The sequence below is a fragment of the Microcaecilia unicolor genome, chromosome 1 (genome assembly GCF_901765095.1).
Source record: "Microcaecilia unicolor chromosome 1, aMicUni1.1, whole genome shotgun sequence".
In the NCBI taxonomy this organism is placed as follows: domain Eukaryota; kingdom Metazoa; phylum Chordata; class Amphibia; order Gymnophiona; family Siphonopidae; genus Microcaecilia; species Microcaecilia unicolor.
Window position 1 is genome coordinate 428,604,284 of NC_044031.1, and position 24,465 is coordinate 428,628,748.

Here is a 24,465-nt window from a genome sequence, read left to right on the forward strand (position 1 = left end):
AATGAATACTCATGAGAGACATTTGCATGGACTGCTTCCACAGTATGCTAATCTCTCTCATGAATATTCATTGTGGATATCCTGAAAACCTGACTGGCTGGGGTGCCTCTAGGACCAGGTTTGGGAACCAGTGGAATTAGATGGAATGCACTCAAATGCCTGCAGTGTTGCAACCTGATAGAAATGTAGGTGGTAGTATGTGCTTATAGAGACTACACACTTTCACTGCATGGGGTGTATGTGCAGTGCACACACCTCATACCTGCACTCCACAGGGCACAGGAGGTATTCACACACAAGCAAAAATGAGAAAAAACAATGCTACTTCTAATGAATGACATTCTTTAAAGTTTAGAGAGAATAACCACAAATAAATCTTCATCAATAAAATAGACCAGATTATCTGCCACAGATTTCCAGAGCAGATTACATTTCTGCCCCAAAGCATTAATCTGTTGAAGACTGAGCAGTAGATATTTCACTTACCAAAGGCTCTAGAAACAGGTCGCAGCATTCTGCTGTGAATACTTTTCCTTTTTGATTTAGGAGTCACCTACAATACAAATTAACAAAGAAAACAAAACCAAAATTTCATAGGTGGAGAGGCTGAGGGCTAAGAAAAAAATGGAGAAAATGCAAGTTAAGCAGATTCATGATCAGCAATCCAGTCCAGCTCAGAATACCTCTTAAAAAAGCTAACAAACAATTTTCTATTTGAGCACTGAAATTTTAAATCAGCCTGCCTACATGCAAAGTCCATACGTACAAACTATTTCCCATTTTAAACTACGAGTAAAAAGGGCCTACAAATTTTGTAGCACACAGAGTTTTGCTAAAAGGCAATAATTAAGACTCAATGAGCTCATCCAACTTTGCCCAAAACATACCCCCAGATTGCCTTCCCTCGATCCAGCTGTGTGTGCATGCATTATAGAGATCTGCATGTATTTTTACCTAGACAGAATGAGGACTGACTTCAATTTACCCAAGGAAATGTTCTAGGACTAAGATGCAGTTGAAAAACACTGCAATATTTGCAGCACTGCAATAATTGAAAAATTAGTGTTCAAAACAAAAATGGCCTCTAATGGGATACTTAACCACCAGCAACCATGTCCATTGTATGGTTTTATTATCCCTTTTGACCATCCTCTTGCTGCTGTTTTCAGAAACCATCATCTCTATCATGGCTGCAAAACAGCAGAACTTGATATTTTGTGTACAGTTACAATTGCTCAGCAATGCAGAAAACACATTTTCAAGCTATCAAATGTTACTTATTTTTTTGCAACCCAAAACTATGATAGAAACAAACTACGCAAAAGGTTTGAAAATGTCTGTCCTGGGATAAAACAGCTCTCCAAAATTATAATGCACTGGCTTGGGGAATACACTAGGGAAAAGATACACAAAGCTCTAAAATGGCCCAGATCATACCAGGAGCTCCAGAGAAAATGGCCAATACATTTCTAGGAAGAGGGAGATCCATCAGTTGCAGAACAGCAACACTGACACTCAAACACAGAGCTTAGGGAATTGTTCCTTTCAAACTGCCTCTTTCCTTCACTCTTCTGATCACAGACATAAAGAGACAACATAGATATATATACACTGATATACACACAGATTTCTTCCTTCAAACATGCTGTTATCAAACCACTCCTCACAAACATCCTCAGCAAACCCTACCAGCACTGCTATCATCCCATCTCCCTCCTCTCTTTCATGGCCAAATTGCTCAATATCAAAAGTCGACACAAATTCAGCAAAATAAAAAAAATGTTCATAAACAACCTTTAAAGCTGAAACAAACTATCACTATTTTTCATCCATTCACACTGCCCTAATTGTAAAAACTTTTTTAACGGGGCTCTCCGTTTCACTCTGTGTAAGTGCTTCTCTAATCCATCCTTGTCCGTTTGAACATGGATGGATTAGAGAAGCACTAAGTCGTGAGCTTTGTGTGAATGGATGAAAAATAGTGATAGTTTGTTTCAAATTGCTCAATATGCCATTCATGTTCACTGTCTTAGTTTTATTTAATATTACATTTACATTCTGCCTATCTGCTAAGCCAATCCATGGTGTTAATACCATAATAAAATTCCAAATACTGTAAACATACAAATGCCACATTACATACACTAAAACAAATACAGCATAATAAAAGTAAGAGATACCTTATGCAACATATATTACTTTCCTAAATAACCGTGCCTTCAAAATTATTTTTAATCAGTCAAACAACTCGACTTTATTTCACCTAAAATCGTTTCAGATCCAATCTGGTTTGGCTTTTGCCCTCTACATTCCTTAGAAGATGCTCTTGCCAAACTCTCCAGAACCCTCCTTAAGGTCAAGGCCAAAGAACTTTGCCCTTATTTTTCTTGACCAATCTGCTACATTTGACACTATTGGCTGTCATCTATTCCTTGGTATACTAAACTCAACTGTATTTCAGGGCTTTGCTGTGTCTTGGCCTTCTTCTTACCTCTTTCTTTGTAACTTAAGTATTTCCTCTGGTGATTCCTTTCACTGCTGTTTTCCATATCATTTAGTACCTCACAGTTCTGTCATAGATCACCTTCTCTCTCCTCTACACTTGTTCTCTTGATGGTTTAATCACCACTCATGGGCTTTCAATACCATTTTTATGCTGACGACTCCTAGATGTCTCTATATCAAAAATGTCACCAAGAACTCAGTTTCAAGTCTCAGTCTGCTTTTCTGACATCTTTGCCTAGATGTTCTATCATCATCATCATCTTGAATTTAACATGGCCAAGATGAACCTCCCTATATTTCCCTCCAAACATACTTCCCCTCTTTTCTGGCATGCTCATACATCCAAACAAACCTGTCACACTCCTAGGCCCAAAATTAAACTGTCCCTCCTCTAAGGACACTTCTTTTTCAATTAGAAAATGTTAAAACTGAGCAGGATCTTAAAAGTCATATTGAACTTCCCATTATTTATCCAGGCATTTACAGGGGAAAGTAAACGGAAGCTCCCATTTCAAGACCCCAGGTCTTAAACTGAAGAACTTCTTTCTATTGTAGTTGAGTGGCTTGTGCCACATCAGAAAAAAACTGGGTAGGCTGACCATAACATTGTTTTCTTTTTTCCTCTAAATAACATTTAAGCAATCTAATCTTTTCCCTGTTCAGAGGAGAGAGTAATCAAAAGAAAATAATATCCTAATAAAGTTCTAAAAATACCATCAAATCTAAGGAATCAGAATTGGCCATCCCTTCCCCTCCATCTAAATCATCAAATTGAGTTTTTGAAATATAACAATTACAAGTGTCGTGTTTCAGTGTAGTGAGCCCTTGGGCTATAGTCGCAGGGCCAACTGTGCCAGACATATCACCTCTAAGGCCTATGGAGAAAGACGAAAGCAGGAAGCTGGTATGGCTGGAATCCTGGGGCTAGGCCAGGCAGGAATGAAGCTCGGCTTTGAGCGTGAACCAGGAAGAGGGCCCAGATTTGGCAGGAACCAGGAAGAGGGCTCGGCTTTGGCCAGAACCAGGAGCACGGCTTTCAGGAACAAGGCTGGCTTGTTGCAAAGGCACTGAAAAGCGGGGCTGAGCTTCCTTAAGAGTGCTCAGGCCCCTATAATGCCTAGGCGTTAACCCAGATCTGTTGAGCCATGGTGCATGTGCGCACCACAGAAGGAGGAAATGCGCAGGTGCAGAAAGATGTCGCTGCTGTATTCTGCTGAGGTAGGAGCAAAGTCATGGTAAGATTGTGAGAAGTAACTACTTCAGAATGTCAAAAAGCTACACTTCCTATACGTCTGGAAACATTTCTGGAGACAAAAGAAGTAAATTAAAATAATTCAAGAAACACAATGTATTTGTTCTATAGCTATTCTCTAGAAATTCCAAATGTTTATTGTAGCTTCCTCGTCCCAGAAGGCCCTGCAAGCTCTACTATTACCCGTGGCCGAATACCTCAAGCCTGCAGTTCACCTCTGAGCTCCGAGACAATTAAACTAACCTCGCCTCCAAAGTCCTAGACCATGGAAAGGAAAGAAAACTAAAAGGATTTTAAGACCCAGTAACTAGACAGATGGTAAGTACAAGTTACTAGTTGTTTATTTAAACCCAATTTGGGGTATGGAAAAATGACGTTCTTAACACATTAGGTTCTTTTATAACATAAAAATACATTTATACATAAACTAATAGCATAATTTGTTCTTACAGGTGCAGCAGTAGAACAACAGTGAAATCAACAGACAAGTATTAACCAAAATATCTTATTTGTTCTCTCTCAATCTACAAATTTCCTTTATATTGTGTGTTTCAAGAATCAATTGTTTTGAATTACTTTGTCTTTTAGGTGTGAACACCCAGATTCAGTCTCTACAACAGGTAAGTCAGTGTCCTTTTGCAGTGTCCTTTTGCATAGGAGTGCAGACTTATCTTTGGCCCTTCTTGGAGCTTCTTTGTTCTTCCCCCTTGTATGTTGGAGCTCAGGATCATCTCTTTCAGTACAGGAACCTACTGCCTCACCCTTTAAATTAAATCAACAAAAAAAAAAACCTTCCTTCCTAACAGCAGGAATAGCACTAGCTGGGATTCAGGGATAACTGTGGCTTGCTAACTAACAAAATAAAGAATAATTGTATAACCTTAAATAGTTTCTCTGTTCTTGTACTGAGTTCCCTAACTAAGGAAGGGCACTCTTCATTGGATCTTGAGGTCACACAGCTCTCAGCATCTTTGTCTCTCCAAATTCATGCAATCTTCCACTCTAGTGCACCAGCATGTGAACACACATACTGCAAGCCCAACCTTCAGCTTGGAGCCCAGTTTTCCTAGTGGCTTAACTGGGATACTTGCACAAATTTGTTTTACACAATCATGGTCTCTCTACCAGTCTTAACTTGCAAAACTTTTAAACAGCACACAAACAAAAATCAGTTTTAGCTCTTTTTTCACTGTTCGAATCCAACACTTTTCTCCTCCAGCTCACTTCAACTGCACTCTGAGCTCAAACACTTGCAGAGAAATTCCCTTTCATATACTTAAACAGCACACAGAAAAATCAGTTTTAGAACTTTCTTTCTCTGCTCAAATCCAACACTTTTCACTTTCAACTCTCTTCACCTGTATTCAGGAATTTAAAGCTCACAGAAAAACTTACTTTCACACACTTTTCTGCCTAGAAATCCAGTCATGCACTCAGAGCTCTCCTAAACACATCTTTACTCTCTAGTGTCTTCAGCCCCTCCTCCACTTCCTGGCAAGCTGTTGCCATAGGACACTGGGTCTCTGAATCACCAGCTGACCTCTGCTGGTGGCCAATAAGGTGTCAGAACACAGGGTGTTTGCCTCATGGACACTAATTAACGTTTTTTCACAATCTCCATTTTTGAAAATAACTTTCCATAGGAAATAATAGAAAAGCTATACTTTCAGACAAAACCCCATAAAATTTCTATACAATCAGATCAAAACATCCCACAATCATTAGTGCCATGAAACCACACATACAGTGCACCTTTCACATGTTTAAACACACATCTAAATACATTTACAGACTTTTATTCAACACTCAGAGCATTGGGGCAAGCCGCAGACAGCGCAGCTCCATGCAGGAAGTCCAGAACTGCTTCTGGAGTCACAGCACTGACCACCAACAATCTCTGGGAGCCCAGGTGTTGCAGGAATTACCACTAGTGTTAGCAGAATCTGTGGTACTTCAGGAGTCAAACAGCACACACCAGAATGAGAGAGAAATCTTCTTTATTTGCCAGCAAACAAAGTAGGACATCAGCATTAAGTCTCTTCTTCTCTTTCTCAGCTCTCTGTGTCTTTGTGGCTTCTGTCTGTCCTCTTCAGTTCTCTTCTGGACTTCTCAGCTCCTTCTTCTTCTTCTGACGTAAGCTGCTTCTGCTCCCAGTTATATACAGTTTTAACCCCCTCCTAGCCCCCCTTACTTTCCAGATGGTAAAGAATAGATTAATTACCCTGTCTGAACCAATCATCTCTATACATATATTTCCAAAATATCAGTTACATAGGTTCCAGATGAGGCAGTGGACAAAGAAATGATATTAAAGTCTGGTGTTTAAAAGTTCAATTTTTTACCTTGCAACTAAAGTGAAGGAATGCCAGATGGTTCAGATTATTTTCAATGTCTAGCTTGCCGAGCTAAAGGTTAGAAAGGTTAGTGAGAAATGAAACTCTGTACCTTGTGAATGATGAAGGCTAGCTCAACATCTGTATACTATTAGGCATATTGAATAAGTTTTGCAAGCAGGCATGAGCCAGACATATGACATATTGTAGTTTAAGAATAGGCTGAAATACTATTTAGAAGTGCTTAATATGTAGATATGGCTTATAAGGGATACTGATTATGCTTATTTTAGAATATGTATTCTGTGTAGTTAATGTGTAGAATGTCTTTCTAAATTCTGTATTACTCTTTGTCTGCTGTTTAAGAGGTCAAACATGTGTTTTGAATTATCTGCAGTTCTGGCTGGTTCAATGTATAAGCTGATAGGTGAAAAAGGTCAGGACTAGTCAGCTCTCTTCTCCTTGATTAATTATAGGTAAAATGTAGGAATGGATCTTGAAAGAAATAACAAACTATAGCTGTATGCTATTAAGTAAGATTGGCCCTTGACCCCTTTAATGAATGCCAGAGTTTAGTTAGCAGTTAGTACTAGGAATATGAGAATAATAAATGTAAGAATATCCATTATCCTCTAAGTGAACCCAGGTTAAGCTATAGATGAGAAATCAATCATAATAACATGCAGGAGTTCTGGAGCCCAAATGTCTAGCTTGAGGGGCCCCCAGGTCATAGGTCAGTTTAGGATGTCTGGAACCTATGTAACTGATATTTGTATAGAGCTGATTGGTTGAGGCAAGGTAATCAATCTATTCCTTAACCAATTGGAGAGTAAGGGGGCTAGGCTAGGAGGGGGCTTAGAACTGTATTTAAGTGGGAGCAGAAGCAGCTTACGTCAGAAGGAACAGACAAAAGAAAGAAGGACAGAAGGAACAGACAAAAGAAAGAAGGACAGAAGGAACAGACAGAAGAAGGAGAAGACAGCATAAGAAGAGAAGCAGCTGAGACAGAAGCCACAAAGACACAGAGAGCTGAGAAAGAGAAGAAGAGACTTAATGCTCATGTTCTACTTTGTTTGCTGGCAAATAAAGAAGATTTCTCTCTCATTCTGGTGTGCTGTTTGACTCCTGAAGTATCATAAATTCATGCATCCATTCCTGCAACAATTCTTGGTGGCAGCGGTGGGATCCTGAATCCTGCATTAATCCCAGCACCCAACTGACTGAGGAACATTCGCCGGGTATGTATTCTGTATTCTGTATTGTAATCCTAGCTAGGAAACTGTAAACCAGCCCCTCAAAAATTGGGGGAAGGAGAGTCTGATCAACTCTCAGCGAAGGCCCTAGTACCTTCTAGTCTAGTGGAGATTAGAAGCGAAAACGCTTAAGCTTATCTGTATCTGAGAAATCTGAAATTGTTGGGTGGGATTTTCTGTACTGAATGAATGTGTGATGCCTGAATGTTAATGAGTGCGGACTTCTTATAGCTGCGTTTCCAATTAACGCGAGTTCAATTGGCCAGCAACGGAAGGAAGCGATTGTTGTCTGTCTACCTTGTGTCTCGGATCTGTGGACCCCTTACCACAAATCCAAAAACTCCTTCCCTCTTTGTGTGTTGTAACTGTAAGCATTATGGGAGGGAAATCGTCTAGACAAATTGATACTCCCCTAGATTGTATGCTTAAGAACTTCAAAAAAGGATTTTTAATTAATGACTATGGACAGACTTTAAGCTCAAGTACTCTAAGAACCTTGTGTGAAGTTGAGTGGCCATCTATGGGAGTGGGGTGGCCCCCTAGTGGCAGCTTAGATATTGAAGTAATCCGGAAGGTCTACAGCATAATTGTAGGAGAACCAGAATATTCTGAACAACTCCCTTATATAGATTCCTGGGACAGCCTTGTGACTGACCCTCCCTCTTGGTTGAAAACTTATATGGGATCCCCAGTAAAATTCATGTTAGGCCGTGCTCAAAGAAAGATTAGAAAATCTAAATTGGAAGAGGGAAAGAGCCCCAGGAAGCCTACCACCCAATCGGTGGCTTCCGCCCCTACCCTGTCTGAGAAACCCATACTCTGTGATGACCCCTCAGATCTTGAGCCACCACCTTATGGCCCATTGTTGGGGTTCCGTGCCGCCCCTAGAGATCCACGCCGCCCAGCCCAAGCTTCTCCAGTACAGGCTTCTCCGGATAGTTCCTCCCCCACTGTGCGAACCCCACCACATCCTAGGTTGGACTTTTCAGCCAGTCTCTACCCTCCTCTGCCACATCCTTCCCTGTTAACCTCCGAAGACCCGCTTTGGGCTCCACTCCCTGATTCCTCAACTCCTGACAGCCCAGCCTCTCCTTCTAATACCCCTCCCCACTCATCAGGGGCCCGGCATCCCTTTCAATGGACTGAATCACCTGTGACTACCTCTCAGTCTATGAGTACCCCTCCCCATCCCTCAGGGTTTCAACCTACCTCCCCTGAATGGGTTAGACCCGTTGCAATCACCTTTGAGCATGATAGGAGGGTAGCTCCTAGCTCTACCTCAGATTCCATTCCCACTTCCTCGAGAGTTCTGCCACTCCGACAGGTAACTACCACTCGACCGGATCCTAATAATCAGGGTCAGGTTATACAGGCACAGGCCTACCAGTATGTACCCTTCACAACTACCGATCTCCTGAATTGGAAGACGCATTACCCCTCTTATACTGAAAAGCCTCAGGCAGTGGTGGACCTAGTGGCTAGCATTATGGCCACCCATAACCCAACCTGGACTGATTGTCAACAACTTCTCCTGACCCTCTTCACAACTGAGGAGAGGCGGAAGATTTTGCAAAATGCTGAGGCCATCACGCGAGAGCGTGTCCCCGGGGGGACACAGGACCCAGAGGGATGGGTTAGAGCTCGGTTTCCTCGCGCAGCTCCAGTTTGGGATCCAAATAATGAGCAGCACTATGAACTGTTGTCTGGCTATTGCCGGGACTTGCTGGAAGGTATGAGGAAAGGCATAAAGAGGCCCATTAATCTGGCAAAGGTCTCTGAAATTCTCCAAGGGGCAACTGAATCCCATGGGGCCTTTTTAGAGCGACTAATTGAAGCCTACAGAACATACACCCCCTTTGACCCTGAAGCACTAGAAAACCAGAGAATGGTGAATAGCGCATTGGTGGCCCAGAGTATGCCAGATATCCGGAAGAAGTTGCAGCGTCAGGAGGGATTCGCAGGGATGAATACCACCCAGCTAATTGAGATCGCAACCAAGGTTTTCATTAATAGGGATCAGGAGGAGCGCCGAGAGGCTGACCGGAAGATGCAGAAGAAGGCCGACCTTTTAGCGGCAGCCATTACTAATTCCACCCTTAATCGAGGTCGACCTCTAGCTAATGGGAAGCCAAAGTGGGACCCCGGACCACCAGCCAGGCCCCGAGATTCCTTCAATCAATCCCGGCCAAGGGGGGAGAATCCCAGACCAAGATTGGAGAGGGATCAGTGTGCCTACTGTAAGGAAAGAGGGCACTGGAAAGATGAATGCCCCCAGAGGCGCCAGGGACTGAGAAGGGGACCAGGAGATCGAGGAAGCCGAGGCCGAGTTCGAGAGGGAAGATATGAGCCTGCTGAATCTGACATCATCGGGATAGCCGAGATGGCAGAATGGGACGAATAGGACAGACCGGGTTCCTACAAACTGGGCTCCCAGGAACCTATGGTCAAGTTAACTATAGGGAGCCGCTCAATTCCATTCATGATTGATACAGGAGCTGAACATTCTGTTGTGACGGAGCGATTAGCGCCTGTGTCTGGAAAAACTGTCCGAGTGGTGGGAGCCACAGGGGTGCAGAACCGGAGGCCCTTCCTGACGACCCGTAGATGCCAATTAGGCTCACACACAGTCACTCATGAATTCCTGTATATGCCAGACTGTCCAATCCCTTTGTTAGGTCGAGACCTGCTGTCCAAGCTTAGGGCCCAAATTTCCTTCGACTCTGATGGCCAGACTTCGGTCTCCTTTCGGCCCCCGATATCCAGCCCTAAGGGTATATTGAGTTTCTGCTGCCCTCTTGAAGAAGAATGGCGGCTGCATCAGTCGCAGGGCCAAGTTGACCTACCCCTGGCAGACAGCTTTCAGGTCAGTGGGGTATGGGCAGAAGATAATCCCCCAGGGTTGGCCCGAAATATTCCTCCTGTCCATGTAGACTTACTTCCAAGTGCCCGGCCAATCCATCTTCGCCAATACCCAATTCCCAGAAAGGCTCTGGAAGGGATCCAAGCACACCTGAATCGTCTGTTATCCCATGGAATTATTCGTCCTTGTCAGTCTCCATGAAATACGCCACTGTTGCCAGTTCAGAAGCCAGGGACTGAGGACTACCGGCCAGTCCAAGACTTACGAGTGGTCAACAAATCCACTATTTCATTACACCCGGTAGTGCCTAATCCATATGTCCTGCTGGGATTGATACCTTCTGGAGCTACCCATTTCACGACACTAGATCTAAAAGATGCCTTCTTTTGTATTCGGGTGGCCCCCGCCAGTCAACTGCTTTTTGCCTTTCAATGGGAAAACCCAGTAACAGGAAGGAAGCTTCAGTATACATGGACCCGCCTGCCACAGGGGTTCAAGAATTCCCCCACTATTTTTGGGACTGCCCTAGGACAAGACCTTAAGACTTTTAAATCTGAGCCTTCCAGGCGAGTTTTACTCCAGTATGTAGATGACCTCCTGATTGCAGCAGTGACTCAGGAAGAGTGTTTTGAGGCTACCAGAGAATTGCTGGAGTTACTCTTGGATGCAGGCTATAAGGTCTCACGCTCAAAGGCCCAACTTTGTCAGTCAGAAGTGAAGTATCTGGGCTTTTGTATTTCCCAGGGAAGTCGGAGACTGGATGTCAGTAGGAAGCAAGCAGTTGCTGCAATTCCCCAACCCAAGTCCAGAAGAGAAGTTAGGGAATTTCTGGGAGCAGCCGGATTCTGCAGAATTTGGATTCCAAATTTTGCATTGATGGCGAAACCCCTTTACCAAGCCACAAAGGGGGGTGAAAAGGAACCATTTGAATGGGGACCTACTGCTCAACAATCCTTCATTGCCATAAAGAAAGCCCTACTCCAAGCCCCTGCGTTAGGTCTTCCTGATGTGGAGAAACCTTTCTCACTGTATGTCCATGAGCGACAGGGGGTTGCTCTGGGTGTGCTGACCCAGATGATGGGATCCTGGCAGAGGCCTGTTGCATACCTGTCTAAACAGCTGGATGGAGTGGCTAAAGGATGGCCAGCCTGCATGAGGGCCATTGCAGCAACAGCCTTACTGGTCCAGGAAGCTGATAAGCTGACCTTGGGGCAAGAACTGGTTGTTAAAGTCCCCCACGCAGTTCTTACCCTCATGGAGTATAAGGGCAACCACTGGTTTACAAATAACCGCATGGTTAAGTACCAAGCTAGCTTATGTGAGAATCCACGGATACACCTGGAAACGGTGGCTACATTCAATCCCGCCACTCTTTTGCCAGCATCTGAGGGACCACCGGATCATGACTGTATCCAAACCATGGATGAAGTGTACTCCAGTCGACCAGATCTTAAAGATGTTCCTTGGAGGGACCCAGATGTAATTTATTTCACAGATGGAAGCAGTTACGTGGAGAACTCCAAGCGATTGGCAGGCTATGCTGTGGTGACAGAGGACAAGGTGATAGAAGCAAGAGCCCTGCCCCAAGGAACTTCAGCCCAGAAAGCAGAACTTGTGGCCCTCATACGAGCTCTGGAGCTAGCAGCAGGACTGGTAACCAACATTTATACTGATTCCAAGTATGCCTTCACAACTTTACACGCTCATGGAGCTTTGTATAAGGAAAAGGGACTCATAAATGCTGCAGGCCAACCTGTTAAGTATGGACCTGAAATACTTCAGCTGCTAGAGGCTGTGTGGGCCCCTAAGAAGGTAGCTGTTATTCATTGCAGGGGACACCAAAGGGTAGATACTCCAGTGGCCCGAGGGAACCGCCATGCTGATCGGGTGGCCAAGGAAGCTGCTCGAGGACCCCCAGCAAGTACTGTGACTCCCCTGTTCCAAATTCGACTGCAAGAATGGACGCCTATGTATACCCAAATGGAAGAGAAATGGGCTCAAGAGGAAGGTGCAGTAAGGAGATCTGATGGCTGGTTACATCTCCCTGATACCAGAGTTCTGGTGCCACGCCACCTAGCTTGGCCTGTAGTGTCTCAAGCTCATGACCTATCACACTTAGGGAAAACAGCACTAGCCCGCCTACTCAGTCGAGTAGTGGTGCTGGAAGGATTGGATAGTCTGGTTGCCACTGCCTCTGCCCGATGTACTCTCTGTGCCCAGAATAATGCCCGTCAGGGACCCCGTATTCCACCAGGAGTTCAGTCTAGAGGACTAACACCCTTTGAGTCCCTAGTTATAGACTTCACAGAAATGCCCAGGAGCGGTAGGCTCCGATACCTCTTGGTCATGGTCTGTACCTTTTCTGGGTGGGTGGAAGCATATCCTACAGTCACTGAGAAAGCCACAGAAGTAGCTCGAGCCCTCCTTAGGGATGTCATCCCCAGGTATGGATTGCCCCTTGCCATAGGTTCAGATAATGGTCCCGCCTTTGTTGAAGCCACACTTCATGCCCTGACCCGCGCATTGCGCATTACCTGGAAATTGCATTGTGCCTATCGTCCCCAGAGTTCAGGGCAGGTTGAGCGGGCAAACAGAACCTTGAAAAATAGCCTAGCAAAGATTTGTCAGGAAACCCAACTGAAATGGCCACAGGCATTGCCACTAGCCCTCTTCCGCCTCCGATGCACCCCAACTAGAGGAACAGCCCTCTCTCCCTTTGAAATTGTGTATGGGAAGCCCCCAGCCATTTTGCAGGGAATTAAGGGAGACATAGGGATTTTAGGGTCTGCCCAGGTGCAGGAGCAGGTAGCCCTCTTGGGCAGGATAATTTCTGAGCTTCAGTCTTATGTGAGAGAAATAAACCCTGTCCCCTTCCAGGCTCAGGTACATTCCTTCCTGCCAGGGGATAGAGTTTGGGTGAAAGACTGGAGGCTCCAGCCTTTGGGGCCCCGATGGAAAGGACCTTTTACTGTTTTGCTTTCTACCCCTACAGCTGTGAAGGTCGCAGGGATAACTCCATGGGTCCATTGGTCTCGAATTAAGTCTGCTGATCAGACTGAGCCCAGCACGGATCAGACGGAGCCTAGACAGTGGAGAGCAGAAAGTGATCCAGCGGAGCCATTGAAGTTGCGCCTGACCCGAACCAAAGAATCTACTAGCTGAAAAGAAGGGTCAACTGCATACTGCAGGAGCTGCTGAACTTCGGCTTCACACTGAGACTCTTTCTTGCCCAGATTCTGGCTTTCTTGGAATTTGAGAGCTTGATCCTTGTCAGTTGAGGGTCTATCCCAACTGGTATAAGAACTCAAAGACTGAGAACATTATATTAGAGTAATCTGTGATTAGCACAGACTGTTGAAATATTATTGCTTAATTAGTTTGCTGTATTTGTTTTAGATTAGGAAGAAAGAAAATGTTAGTAGTTTGGATGCTTTTGTTGTTTTCTACTCCTTGCCTCCTTGTTCCTAAAACCCCAACTCGCTCCAACCTTTGGTTACACTCTGTCCAGGAACTAATTAGCCAGGCAAAGATTACTTCCCCTTGTATTGTGTGTTCCCGATTTTCTCCTTATACTACAGATGTCCCAGCTGTTCCTGTCCCTGTGCAGCTCCCAGCTCTTATACCTCCCTACTTTTCGAGTTCAGGTCCTTGGAGCCAGGATTATACTTGGTGGTCCTTTTATAATGCTACTTCCCCTTCTGATTCTTCTCTAAGGCCAGTTTTTACGTCTCCCTATCCAGCTTCTGGAGTGTTTTGTTTAACAAGAGACATCTCAACTGTTCTTCCCATTCCCTGTAACTATACTAATGTTCTCCCAGAGAAGGAGGAACCTGTGTGGGTAGTTTCTCCAGGTACTCCTATGTGCCCTACTACCATACCTGTAGATTATGACCAAGGTGATTATCTGGCTCCTAACTATACTACTGAGAAGACTATAGTGTCCCATCCTATTTTCTACTTTCATAAGTCCCCGGGGTATGAAGGGGTTGCATCATATGAGCGGTCTGTTACAATTGGGGATTGGCACCTATGGTGTACAAAGTCTCCATTTCTTCTTCGTTCCCCCTGGGATAGGGGCTCGCATTATGGGCATCCTAATCTCCATCCTGTGCCTACATTTATTGGGAACTTTCGTCGCCCTCTCCTTGGTCATTACTGGCTCTGTGATAATGTCCTCCACATGATTCTTCCCCCCACATATGATTTTTGTGTATTGGTAACCTTGAATTATTTTCCTAAAGTTATTCCTCTTCTCAAACCACCATCCCCGCACCGCTCTAAGCGAGAGGCCTTGTCCTTACCCTCCTCCGTTGCCACAGAGGATGAGGCGATTGAATTAGCCCTCCAGTATATTAACTCTACTTATCCTCTGACTAAAAAGAGACTTGTAGCCCTTTCTGCTACGGCCTGGATTCCAATTGGGGGCCCGGTAGCGGGTATTACTGAACTGGGCATGGCTACCCGGAGACTTCAATCCCTACTTCATGTTTTAGTTCATGAGCTGAATGTGGTAGTCAATGCATTGCAGGATCAAATTAATGAATTAAGTATAGTTTCTCGGTATAACCGTATGGGCCTTGATTATCTCTTTGCAGCCCAGGGTAGCCTCTGCACAGTGCTAAATTCTTCAGAGTGCTGTACCATTGTCATAAATAGGACGCATGTAGTTAGGCATGCCATGGATAAAGTCCTACAGTTGGCCAGCCTTAATGTGGAGGATTACCGAGGAGGATTAGACCTTACCTCCTGGTGGTGGTCATTGACCTCCTGGATACGTCCCTTGTTCATTTCCCTAATAGTCTTAGTTCTAGCAGGGTTGTTGTTTTGTTTCTTGGCCTCATGTGCTTCGGCAGTATGCCGTCGGACCTTAACAAGTAGGGTAATGGTGGTTCATAAGTCTATTCCCAGTTAGGATCACTATAATCCCCAGAGTTTGAGTAGTGAGACTTATCTCTGCATAAGCTGATTTTAGTCTCAAAGGGGGGAATGAGGCAGTGGACAAAGAAATGATATTAAAAGTCTGGTGTTTAAAAAGTTCAATTTTTTACCTTGCAACTAAAGTGAAGGAATGCCAGATGGTTCAGATTATTTTCAATGTCTAGCTTGCCGAGCTAAAGGTTAGAAAGGTTAGTGAGAAATGAAACTCTGTACCTTGTGAATGATGAAGGCTAGCTCAACATCTGTATACTATTAGGCATATTGAATAAGTTTTGCAAGCAGGCATGAGCCAGACATATGACATATTGTAGTTTAAGAATAAGCTGAAATACTATTTAGAAGTGCTTAATATGTAGATATGGCTTATAAGGGATACTGATTATGCTTATTTTAGAATATGTATTCTGTGTAGTTAATGTGTAGAATGTCTTTCTAAATTCTGTATTACTCTTTGTCTGCTGTTTAAGAGGTCAAACATGTGTTTTGAATTATCTGCAGTTCTGGCTGGTTCAATGTATAAGCTGATAGGTGAAAAAGGTCAGGACTAGTCAGCTCTCTTCTCCTTGATTAATTATAGGTAAAATGTAGGAATGGATCTTGAAAGAAATAACAAACTATAGCTGTATGCTATTAAGTAAGATTGGCCCTTGACCCCTTTAATGAATGCCAGAGTTTAGTTAGCAGTTAGTACTAGGAATATGAGAATAATAAATGTAAGAATATCCATTATCCTCTAAGTGAACCCAGGTTAAGCTATAGATGAGAAATCAATCATAATAACATGCAGGAGTTCTGGAGCCCAAATGTCTAGCTTGAGGGGCCCCCAGGTCATAGGTCAGTTTAGGATGTCTGGAACCTATGTAACTGATATTTGTATAGAGCTGATTGGTTGAGGCAAGGTAATCAATCTATTCCTTAACCAATTGGAGAGTAAGGGGGCTAGGCTAGGAGGGGGCTTAGAACTGTATTTAAGTGGGAGCAGAAGCAGCTTACGTCAGAAGGAACAGACAAAAGAAAGAAGGACAGAAGGAACAGACAAAAGAAAGAAGGACAGAAGGAACAGACAGAAGAAGGAGAAGACAGCATAAGAAGAGAAGCAGCTGAGACAGAAGCCACAAAGACACAGAGAGCTGAGAAAGAGAAGAAGAGACTTAATGCTGATGTTCTACTTTGTTTGCTGGCAAATAAAAAAGATTTCTCTCTCATTCTGGTGTGCTGTTTGACTCCTGAAGTATCATAAATTCATGCATCCATTCCTGCAACACAGACATTTCCTAACTGACCTATGACCTGGGGCCTCTCACGCTAGACAATATGGCACCAGTCTCTTGGCATTTTATTATTATTCACATAATCAGTTTCCCAATCAACTTCATACTAACTTAGGTTCATTGAGGGGCTAAGGGGCCAATCTTACATTTATTATTATTTTCATAATCCCAGTCATAGCTTAAACTGCTAACTGCACTCTGGCATTCATTAAGGGGTCAAGGGCCATCTTGCTTAATGGCATACAGATATAGTTTGTTATTACTTTCAGGACCATTCCTACATTTACCTATAATTAATCAAGACTTTTCTTGACCTCTTTCACCTATTAGCTTCATACATTGAACTAGCTAGGACTGTGGATAATTCAAACCAGATGATGACCTTTTCAACTGCAGTCTTACTTGTAAAGTAACACTGAGTTGAACAGACATTCCACACAGAATTATTAATTACACAGAATAAAACATATTCTAAAATAAGCAGAAATCAAAATTCCTTATAAGGCACAATCTAAATATTTATAATGGTATCTATAATATCTAGAATATCTATATCTAACCTGTTTCGTTCTAACTAGCATTTTAAACTAATCCTTTTAAAACTACAATATGCCTGGCTTTGCTGATTCCCTCAAGATTTAATGGCCTCCAGCTGTGGTAAAATAATATCTATGAACTAGCCTTAACCATCCATCACTCACAAGGGTCAAAGAAAGTTTCTCTCTCTGACCTTTCTAACCCAAACGTTAAACTTCTAAATAATCTAAACCATATGGCATTCCTCCATCACTTTACTTTACAGACTGAAGAATTAAAATACCCAATTATTTCTCTGCCCATGCTGTCTCACAGGTAAAAATAAAAAAAAAATAAATATAACCCACCGGGTTACATTATGAATCACAAGACTATCCTTAATAGCTGATACACTTATAGCCTGCAATTTAAAACTCTGATTCTCAATATCGCTATCTAGTTACAAGATGAGGAAGCCTATTTATCTAGACCCACCAACCTGTCCAGTTTGTTATGAAAAGTTACAAAGTTGGGTAATTCAGGAGTGAAGTCATTCCTCAGCCTAAGTCACAACCTTGTAAGGGGGTCTTGCAACTCTACCAGAAAATTATGGAAAAGCAAACTTGTGGAACTGTAGATCCCAAAATGGACATGGACAGCTTAGCAGTACCTGCAAGGAGGACAAAACCTTTGGGGAAAGCGCCCCATGGCAAAAAACTGAAGTTGCTTGAGGTAGGGGTGGGCTGACACCTAGAGCTCAGAAAGGCTCCAGAGAAAGATAAGTTGCCTGCTAGTGGAGAGACATCCTTGGGGTATAGAATTTTGCTGCTTTTAGGGCTCTATCAGATACTTGTGACCTGGATTAGCCAGTGCTGAAAACAGGATACATGGCTAGATAGACCCCTTGGTCTGACCCAGTAGTTTATTCATGGGGTCTGCCACTTGCGGAGTACTAATAACTCTAGCTTTAATCTTCCCTTTATATTGCCTGTAAATTGAACTGATAAAAAATTACCTCAAGGAAGATGAAAGAAAGAAGCAGTATTTCAGCTCCTCTGGTGCTCTGCATGGCACTGCAATATTGGTGCTCTTTAGCAGCTCTTCACCTTTTTGAGGTTTAACGTCTTGACCACATCTCTATAATACATTCTCCTAGACTTTTGTTTGTCATGTGTGTTTGTCCGTGGAGTAGCTTCCTCATTAATAAGAGCAATGGGCTGAGAACCAGGGAGATCCGGTCCAAATCCCACTGCAGCTCCCTGTGATCTTAAATAAGTTACTTAATGTACCTGAATGTAACTCATCTTGAGCTGCAACCCAAAAAGGTATAAGCTAAAAACAAAAATCCCTCCCCCCCCCCCCAGGTGGGTCTGTACAGTGCTATATATGCTTGGTAGTGATTTAGAATGAAAAAGTAGTACTAACAATAGCACAGGCTTACTCATATGCACAAAGGGACTGGAAATAACTCCAAGAGAATACTCTGTATGATTCCCTACTATGTATCTTCTTCCCCCCACTGGACTGGGTCTTTGTGATTTGAATGTGTGTTATTTTTCTTGATATTGATTCTACTGTAAAACCTAGTGACTCAACTAACTATGTAATTTGCCAATGTGGTTGCTGCAAGTACTAACTATTAGTATTGGAGAACATGGTAATACCTATCAACATGGAACAGTGGCACCTTGTGGTTTAAATATAAAACCCATCCTTTGAAATTTATGGACAGTGGTATCTAATGGTTAGATATGTTCAAGTTCCACCTATTTGATATACCACAAATATAATGAAAATCTAAGCGGTTAACATGATAAATAAAAAATAAGGGAAGGGTGGGCAAACAAAGTAAAGATTGGTAGAACAGACAACAAACTAACTAGCCACAAGGGAAAAAAAGGGAAGGATGATACAATTAACAAAAAGGAGAAGCAGTAAAGGGAAAAACAAAGGGAGGCGGCGACAATGAATATCATCACTGGATAAGCTGCAATAAGGAGAGCAGCAAACAAAATACATGGACATATGAAATTAATAATCTTAAATAGATGTGGGAAAAGAGAAAAATAATATGCCTTTAATTGAGGAACAGAGGTTTCCGTCCTGAGGTAGAGGGGAAGATTATTCCAGAGGGTTGGTGCCACTACGCCTGTCGAAAAGAAGAAATAGACAGAAGATGTTGTTGTGATGACTGAAGAACCCTATTAGTTGAGTAAGGAGTAATATGGACAGCCAATAAAGAGGAGCAATCAAGAGATCATATCTGATGAGTGAGAATGAGAATCGATGGGGATTCGGTAAAAAAACTGGAAGCCAATGTTCAGCAATTAGAAGTGGAATAACATGGTTGAATTTCTTTTTTATAGAGAAGCTTAACAGCAGTGTTCTGAACTAATTGGAGTCAGTAATCCAATTTAGATAAGACCAAGGCATGCAGAAGAATACGTAAAGAAGAAGGTTCTAATAAATAATGGATAGAATGTCATCACACTTGGGTTTCTTTTTATTATTCTTTTTGGACAGAATGTTGGAAGGAAATGATACATAAGGGGTTGAAAATGTCTCTCCATCTGTTCAGATGCAAAATAACTCTCTGAATGGGGTCATATTTGGAATGAAGGAAATACTGAAGAAGAGACCCCGAGTTTGAAAACTGATCAGACTGAAATAAGGATTCAACAGAAATAAAATTTGCCATCAAAAACTCTATTCCTACGGAAAAGAAATTTGAACACCTGCAGCACATAACCACTGAAACACAGCTGTTAGGGAATTCTTCCTTTCAAACTGTCAATACCCTCTCCTAACCTCTATCAGTCCCCCAAACAAGCAAAAGCTAATACACACACACATACACAATAATATGGACCCTTAGAACCCACAGGCATAAACCCACATAGGGTCGGAAATAACTCATAGAGGCATGCTCTACATGATTTTCCTTCCCATGTCCCCCCCCCCCCCCCAAATGTCATCCCCCTATCTTTACTGGACTCACTTTAGTGATTCTAATGAGAATTTCATTTTTTCTGGTATATTCTACTACAAAATATAGTGAATAAACTGTATAGCTCTCAATAGTTGCTCTACACAGTAAAATCTAGTGACTGAACTCTGTAGTTTGCTGTTGGTTGATATAGAGGCATATTTTCAAAGCACTTAGACTTACAAAGTTCTCTTTCAAAACTCTGTCATATTTATTGTATAAACAGCATGCTCCCATACAGCAAAAGCTATAGCATGCAAATTATTATTAAAACTTGATAATACCATCAAATTTCTCTGGTTGGTTAACATTATTTTTAATGCCACAGCTGAATGAAAGTCCAATAGGGATAAGTCTACCTTTGTTACATTTTTAGTAACAATTAGTGATTTCCATATTATAATTTGAAATGACATGAGATCTTGATTATGAAGAAAAGCAACTATTCTGTCCCATACTGACTGCTAATATGGCTAGAGATTTGCACAATATAATACATTTGATAGCATCCCTATATTAGCTTTACATGGCCAGCACAGGTGCTGGCTGAAAACACATTTTGCAGATTTTACTTGGGTCCATAGGGATCTATGGGCTAAAGAAAAGCACGGATTGCTTAAGGAGACTGATATGGATATTCTAAAATTATCTCTCCTAAAGTGTTCCCATTAATTCTCTTCCTCAGATAAACCCAAGACATTTCCCCATTCTCTCATAATTCCAAGACATGGTTTTTGTATGCTTTGTTTCAGAATCCTACAGAATCTAGTAGCTGCTTTGAAGATAGAACCTAGCTTTGTTGAGATGTTGAAAGGTCCAGTCACCTTCTGGTTCATCCCATGACTGCATAGCATATATGATAGTATGCCAGAGCTAAAGAAAACAAAAAATTTCCAAAAGGAAGAGCAATTCATGCTGAAGGCCCTCAAAGGTTTTGAGGTGTCTGTAGAATCTAATTCAGATACCATAATTTCTGTCCTGCCATAACTTCCAGGTGACTATTTTCTTGTGAATTTGAAGAACAGGGTTATTCCTAATTGGGTTGTTTGTGGCGTATTCACCCTTAGCTGAATTATCCCATCCAACATCATGAATGACTGCAATGTTGCAGAAAGCACTGACTGGTGTTTGTATGGAGCTGGGAAAAACATTTCTTGAAAAAAGTTTAAATGGGATAAGAGATATAATTTCACATTCAAGTACAATCCAAAATGCCTTCCAATTTTTCTGAAACTCCAAAAACCACTGAGCACCTTCCCTCAAAATAAAGAGATGACGACATTTATAAAGATCAAGAAAATTCACCCATCTTTATATGGGGAAGGGGGAGGGGGTTGTGGCACCATGAAAATTATAATCATTCCGCAGTCTTGTAATTAGTGTCTGCAAATTTCAGTGACAATAGATCTAATATATAGCTTTGTTTTGGGTTATGGTCATTTTTATGGCCTTAAGCCTTCTCTACTAATAAGATAAAGAAGTGATCAGTTAGAAATTAAATCTGTCAAAGCATTCAGATCGTGGGAATTTCTTTTTCTATGGTCTCGCTCAAACACCTAAGCATTTTATAAAATAATTTTTCCTACTGAAAGGATAATCCTGAAGATCAGCTTGATAAATATGTCCCCCACTCATCTTTTTTCAATCTAAATCAAATGAATGTTTGAGAACTACTCCAAGTCAGAGATACACACAGACAAAAATGACAGACCCATACTCTGACCCATCCACACACACACACACACACACACACGGGAAGAGTTGAAAAGAATTCCATGAGTCATGTACCACATCCTTTTCCAAGTTGTCATAATTTTACTTTTTCTTTTTAGTATTTATTTTAGCAAACTTAACATAAGATTACTTATTTTGCTTTAACAAGATTAAGCACAGCCCAGCAATTATCAAGAAGAAAAAAACAAAAAGAAAACAAGGGGTTAATAACATTTAGTCTGACTGCTCAACGTTAGAGCACAATATAGTTTTACTTTTTTATAGGCAACCTGATACCCAGCGGCAGCACCAATGTGCAGGACACTCAACTTAGGTTTCAAAATTAATCCCCTCACCCTGACCTGCCTGTAGCCACAGAGGATGCAGTTTTCAAGAGTACTGTCATAGGTCATACTTATATAAATTTGTAATACTTGGTCAGGCAGCTTGCCACTGCAGCAAAAGGGCTCACTCAAGGGAGGCAGTGGCGTTCCTAGGGGGGAGCGGTGGGTGCGGTCCGCCCAGGGTGCACGCCGCTGGGGGGGGTGCCGCACGCGCCTGTCCTTCGTTCGTTCCATGCTCCCTCTGCCCCGGAAAAGGTTACTTCCTGTTCCAGGGCAGAGGGAGCATGGAACGAACGAAGGACAGGCGTGCACAGGGGGGGGGGGGATCTTTCACGGGGGGGGGGGGGTTGTCACTGCACCCGGGGGGGGGGGTTGTCACTGCACCCGGGGGGGGGGCGGGGCGCATCAGCGATCCGCCCTGGGTGTCAGCCTCCCTAGGAACGCCACTGAAGGGAGGTTACGGGACTGCAAGAGAACTAATCGAGATAGCAACGAATGAAGGTCTCAGAACATCAATTTCATCTGTCTAGCCAGCTGCCATATGCAAAATGTTTTTAGAATGCCGCGATGAGGAAAAAGGAGACTACCTTGACACACCGTACAGCGAAACATAGACCTATGTCGGTGGAAACGGTCTCCAGGATGAGCTATACTAAAGCTGAGTAAAGCTGAGAAAGCTAAGTATTTCTAAAGAAAAACAATTGATATTTATTATAAAATTGGGAAATTGAAACTTAGAAAAATATGAGTTTAAAAAATTTAAAAAAAGATTGAGGATCAATGAGGATTGCGGTGACGTCCCTAGAAAACTGCATGGCTCAGTCTAGCCAAAACGGAAGCACACTCGCTGATCTGACGATCCCATAATAAGAAAATCGCCTGATTAGGTCTTCATATACTATATATTAATGGAGAATCTAGTAAAGTGAAGCTGAGCATAATTGAAAATCTGATTGATGTACTCCCTTCACTAATTATAATATTATATGCCTGGTGAATAAGCAAAATGTTGGCATGTGAATCAGGGAACTCACAGCAAAAGGTAGCTGACTAGTAAAATCACCCCCAGCCTCCAAAAAATAATATAAAAATGAACTTTGTCACCAAACCTCTAGTTAATTTGAATAAACTGAGAAGCTGTGTGATTAAATGGCCAAGGGCATTTGACTCAGAAGCACTAGGGTTTGCGGCTCAACTACCACCAACACCTTCTGCTGATCACAACTACTTTATTTCCCTGTGCTTCACTTTACCCTACTGCAGTTCCGCAGCATAATGTAGCATAAACCACAACAAAGATATGCATTATTATTATAATTACAAACACTAGGAGACGAGGCAGGAAATGAAGCAATTTTAAGGATTTGGGAAGTCTATAGTAATTGTAAAACAAGAACAAAAAGGAACAGCCTAATGGCTACAGCAATGAACTAAGCACCACTGAAACCAGGATTCAAATCTCACTTCAACCACTTGACATGCCTTGTAAGTCTGAGCAAGTCACATTACACTCTCTCTCATTGTACGCTATTTAAGGGAAGGACTTATTGTACCTAAAATCAAATTAAGCTGTAAGCCAGCTTGAGCATCATTTGGAAAGGCGGGCTAAAAATCCAAACAATCATCATCCAAAAAAGGAACTAGTGAAAAACAGACAGACAATACTAAAGCCATTTTTCCTATCATATTTCCATCTCTCTTCTGACAGCATTTATTTTTCTCTATATATTCTAAACATAGGTTGGCTTTTTACCAACCCACACTGCAGTGCAATCATATATCCATTTTGAATAGTTTAATAGTTAAAAAAAAAATCACACACAAAAAATCACACATTAAACATGCTGCTACTTGAAAGTATAAAAATAAAGCACTAATACTATGATTGCGTTAGTTGTGAGTGTTCTATTATCACAGGACAAGCAAAAGCTTGAATTCCACAATAGAATTAGAGAGCAATATCTGTAGCAAAAGACCTGCTGGCACAACCCTATTTGAACTGCTGTGACATTTACTTATGTACCATACCTTCCCACTGGCTGCAGTTCTGGAATAGATTTCCAGCACAACACTGAACAATATGGGTATATCCCTGAAGCTGGTCTTCTAATTTTTTTGGGGTGGGGGGTGGGGGTGAGGAGAGGAGATTCTAGATCACAGAATTTTTGGTTAGGCTACAAAGCTCCAAGTCATAGGGTGCATATCTGAACACTCTACAACCAGCTGGATGTCACTTCATTCGCACTAATTGCTGAAAAATATATATTAGTTTCACAAATATTTCAGCTGCAATTCAACTGCCTTGGTGAACCAGAATTTACATCTGTGATATTGCAGGCATTGCAGACAATGAATACTTCATTGTCTGCAATGCCTTCCCATTTATCCTAGTGTAAACATGCCTCAATGTCTATACAGGCCTCTCTAATTCATCTGGTGTTATTTCATGATATCTGTATCTATACATATGTAAAGGGCAATAATGAAAGCCTTT

The 24,465-nt window shown here is 42.2% G+C and overlaps 1 protein-coding gene across 4 annotated transcripts in view; it reads right to left on the reverse strand.

The window, feature by feature from the left end:
* The window catches only part of CARMIL1 (capping protein regulator and myosin 1 linker 1), a 596,509-nt gene that overhangs the window by 125,545 nt on the left and 446,499 nt on the right, over positions 1–24,465 (reverse strand). For all 4 annotated transcript variants that reach the window (XM_030212120.1, XM_030212112.1, XM_030212103.1 and 1 more), the window contains one exon: positions 487–553. In XM_030212120.1, the coding sequence (XP_030067980.1) occupies positions 487–553 (67 nt within the window). The remainder of the gene's footprint in view (positions 1–486; positions 554–24,465) is intronic.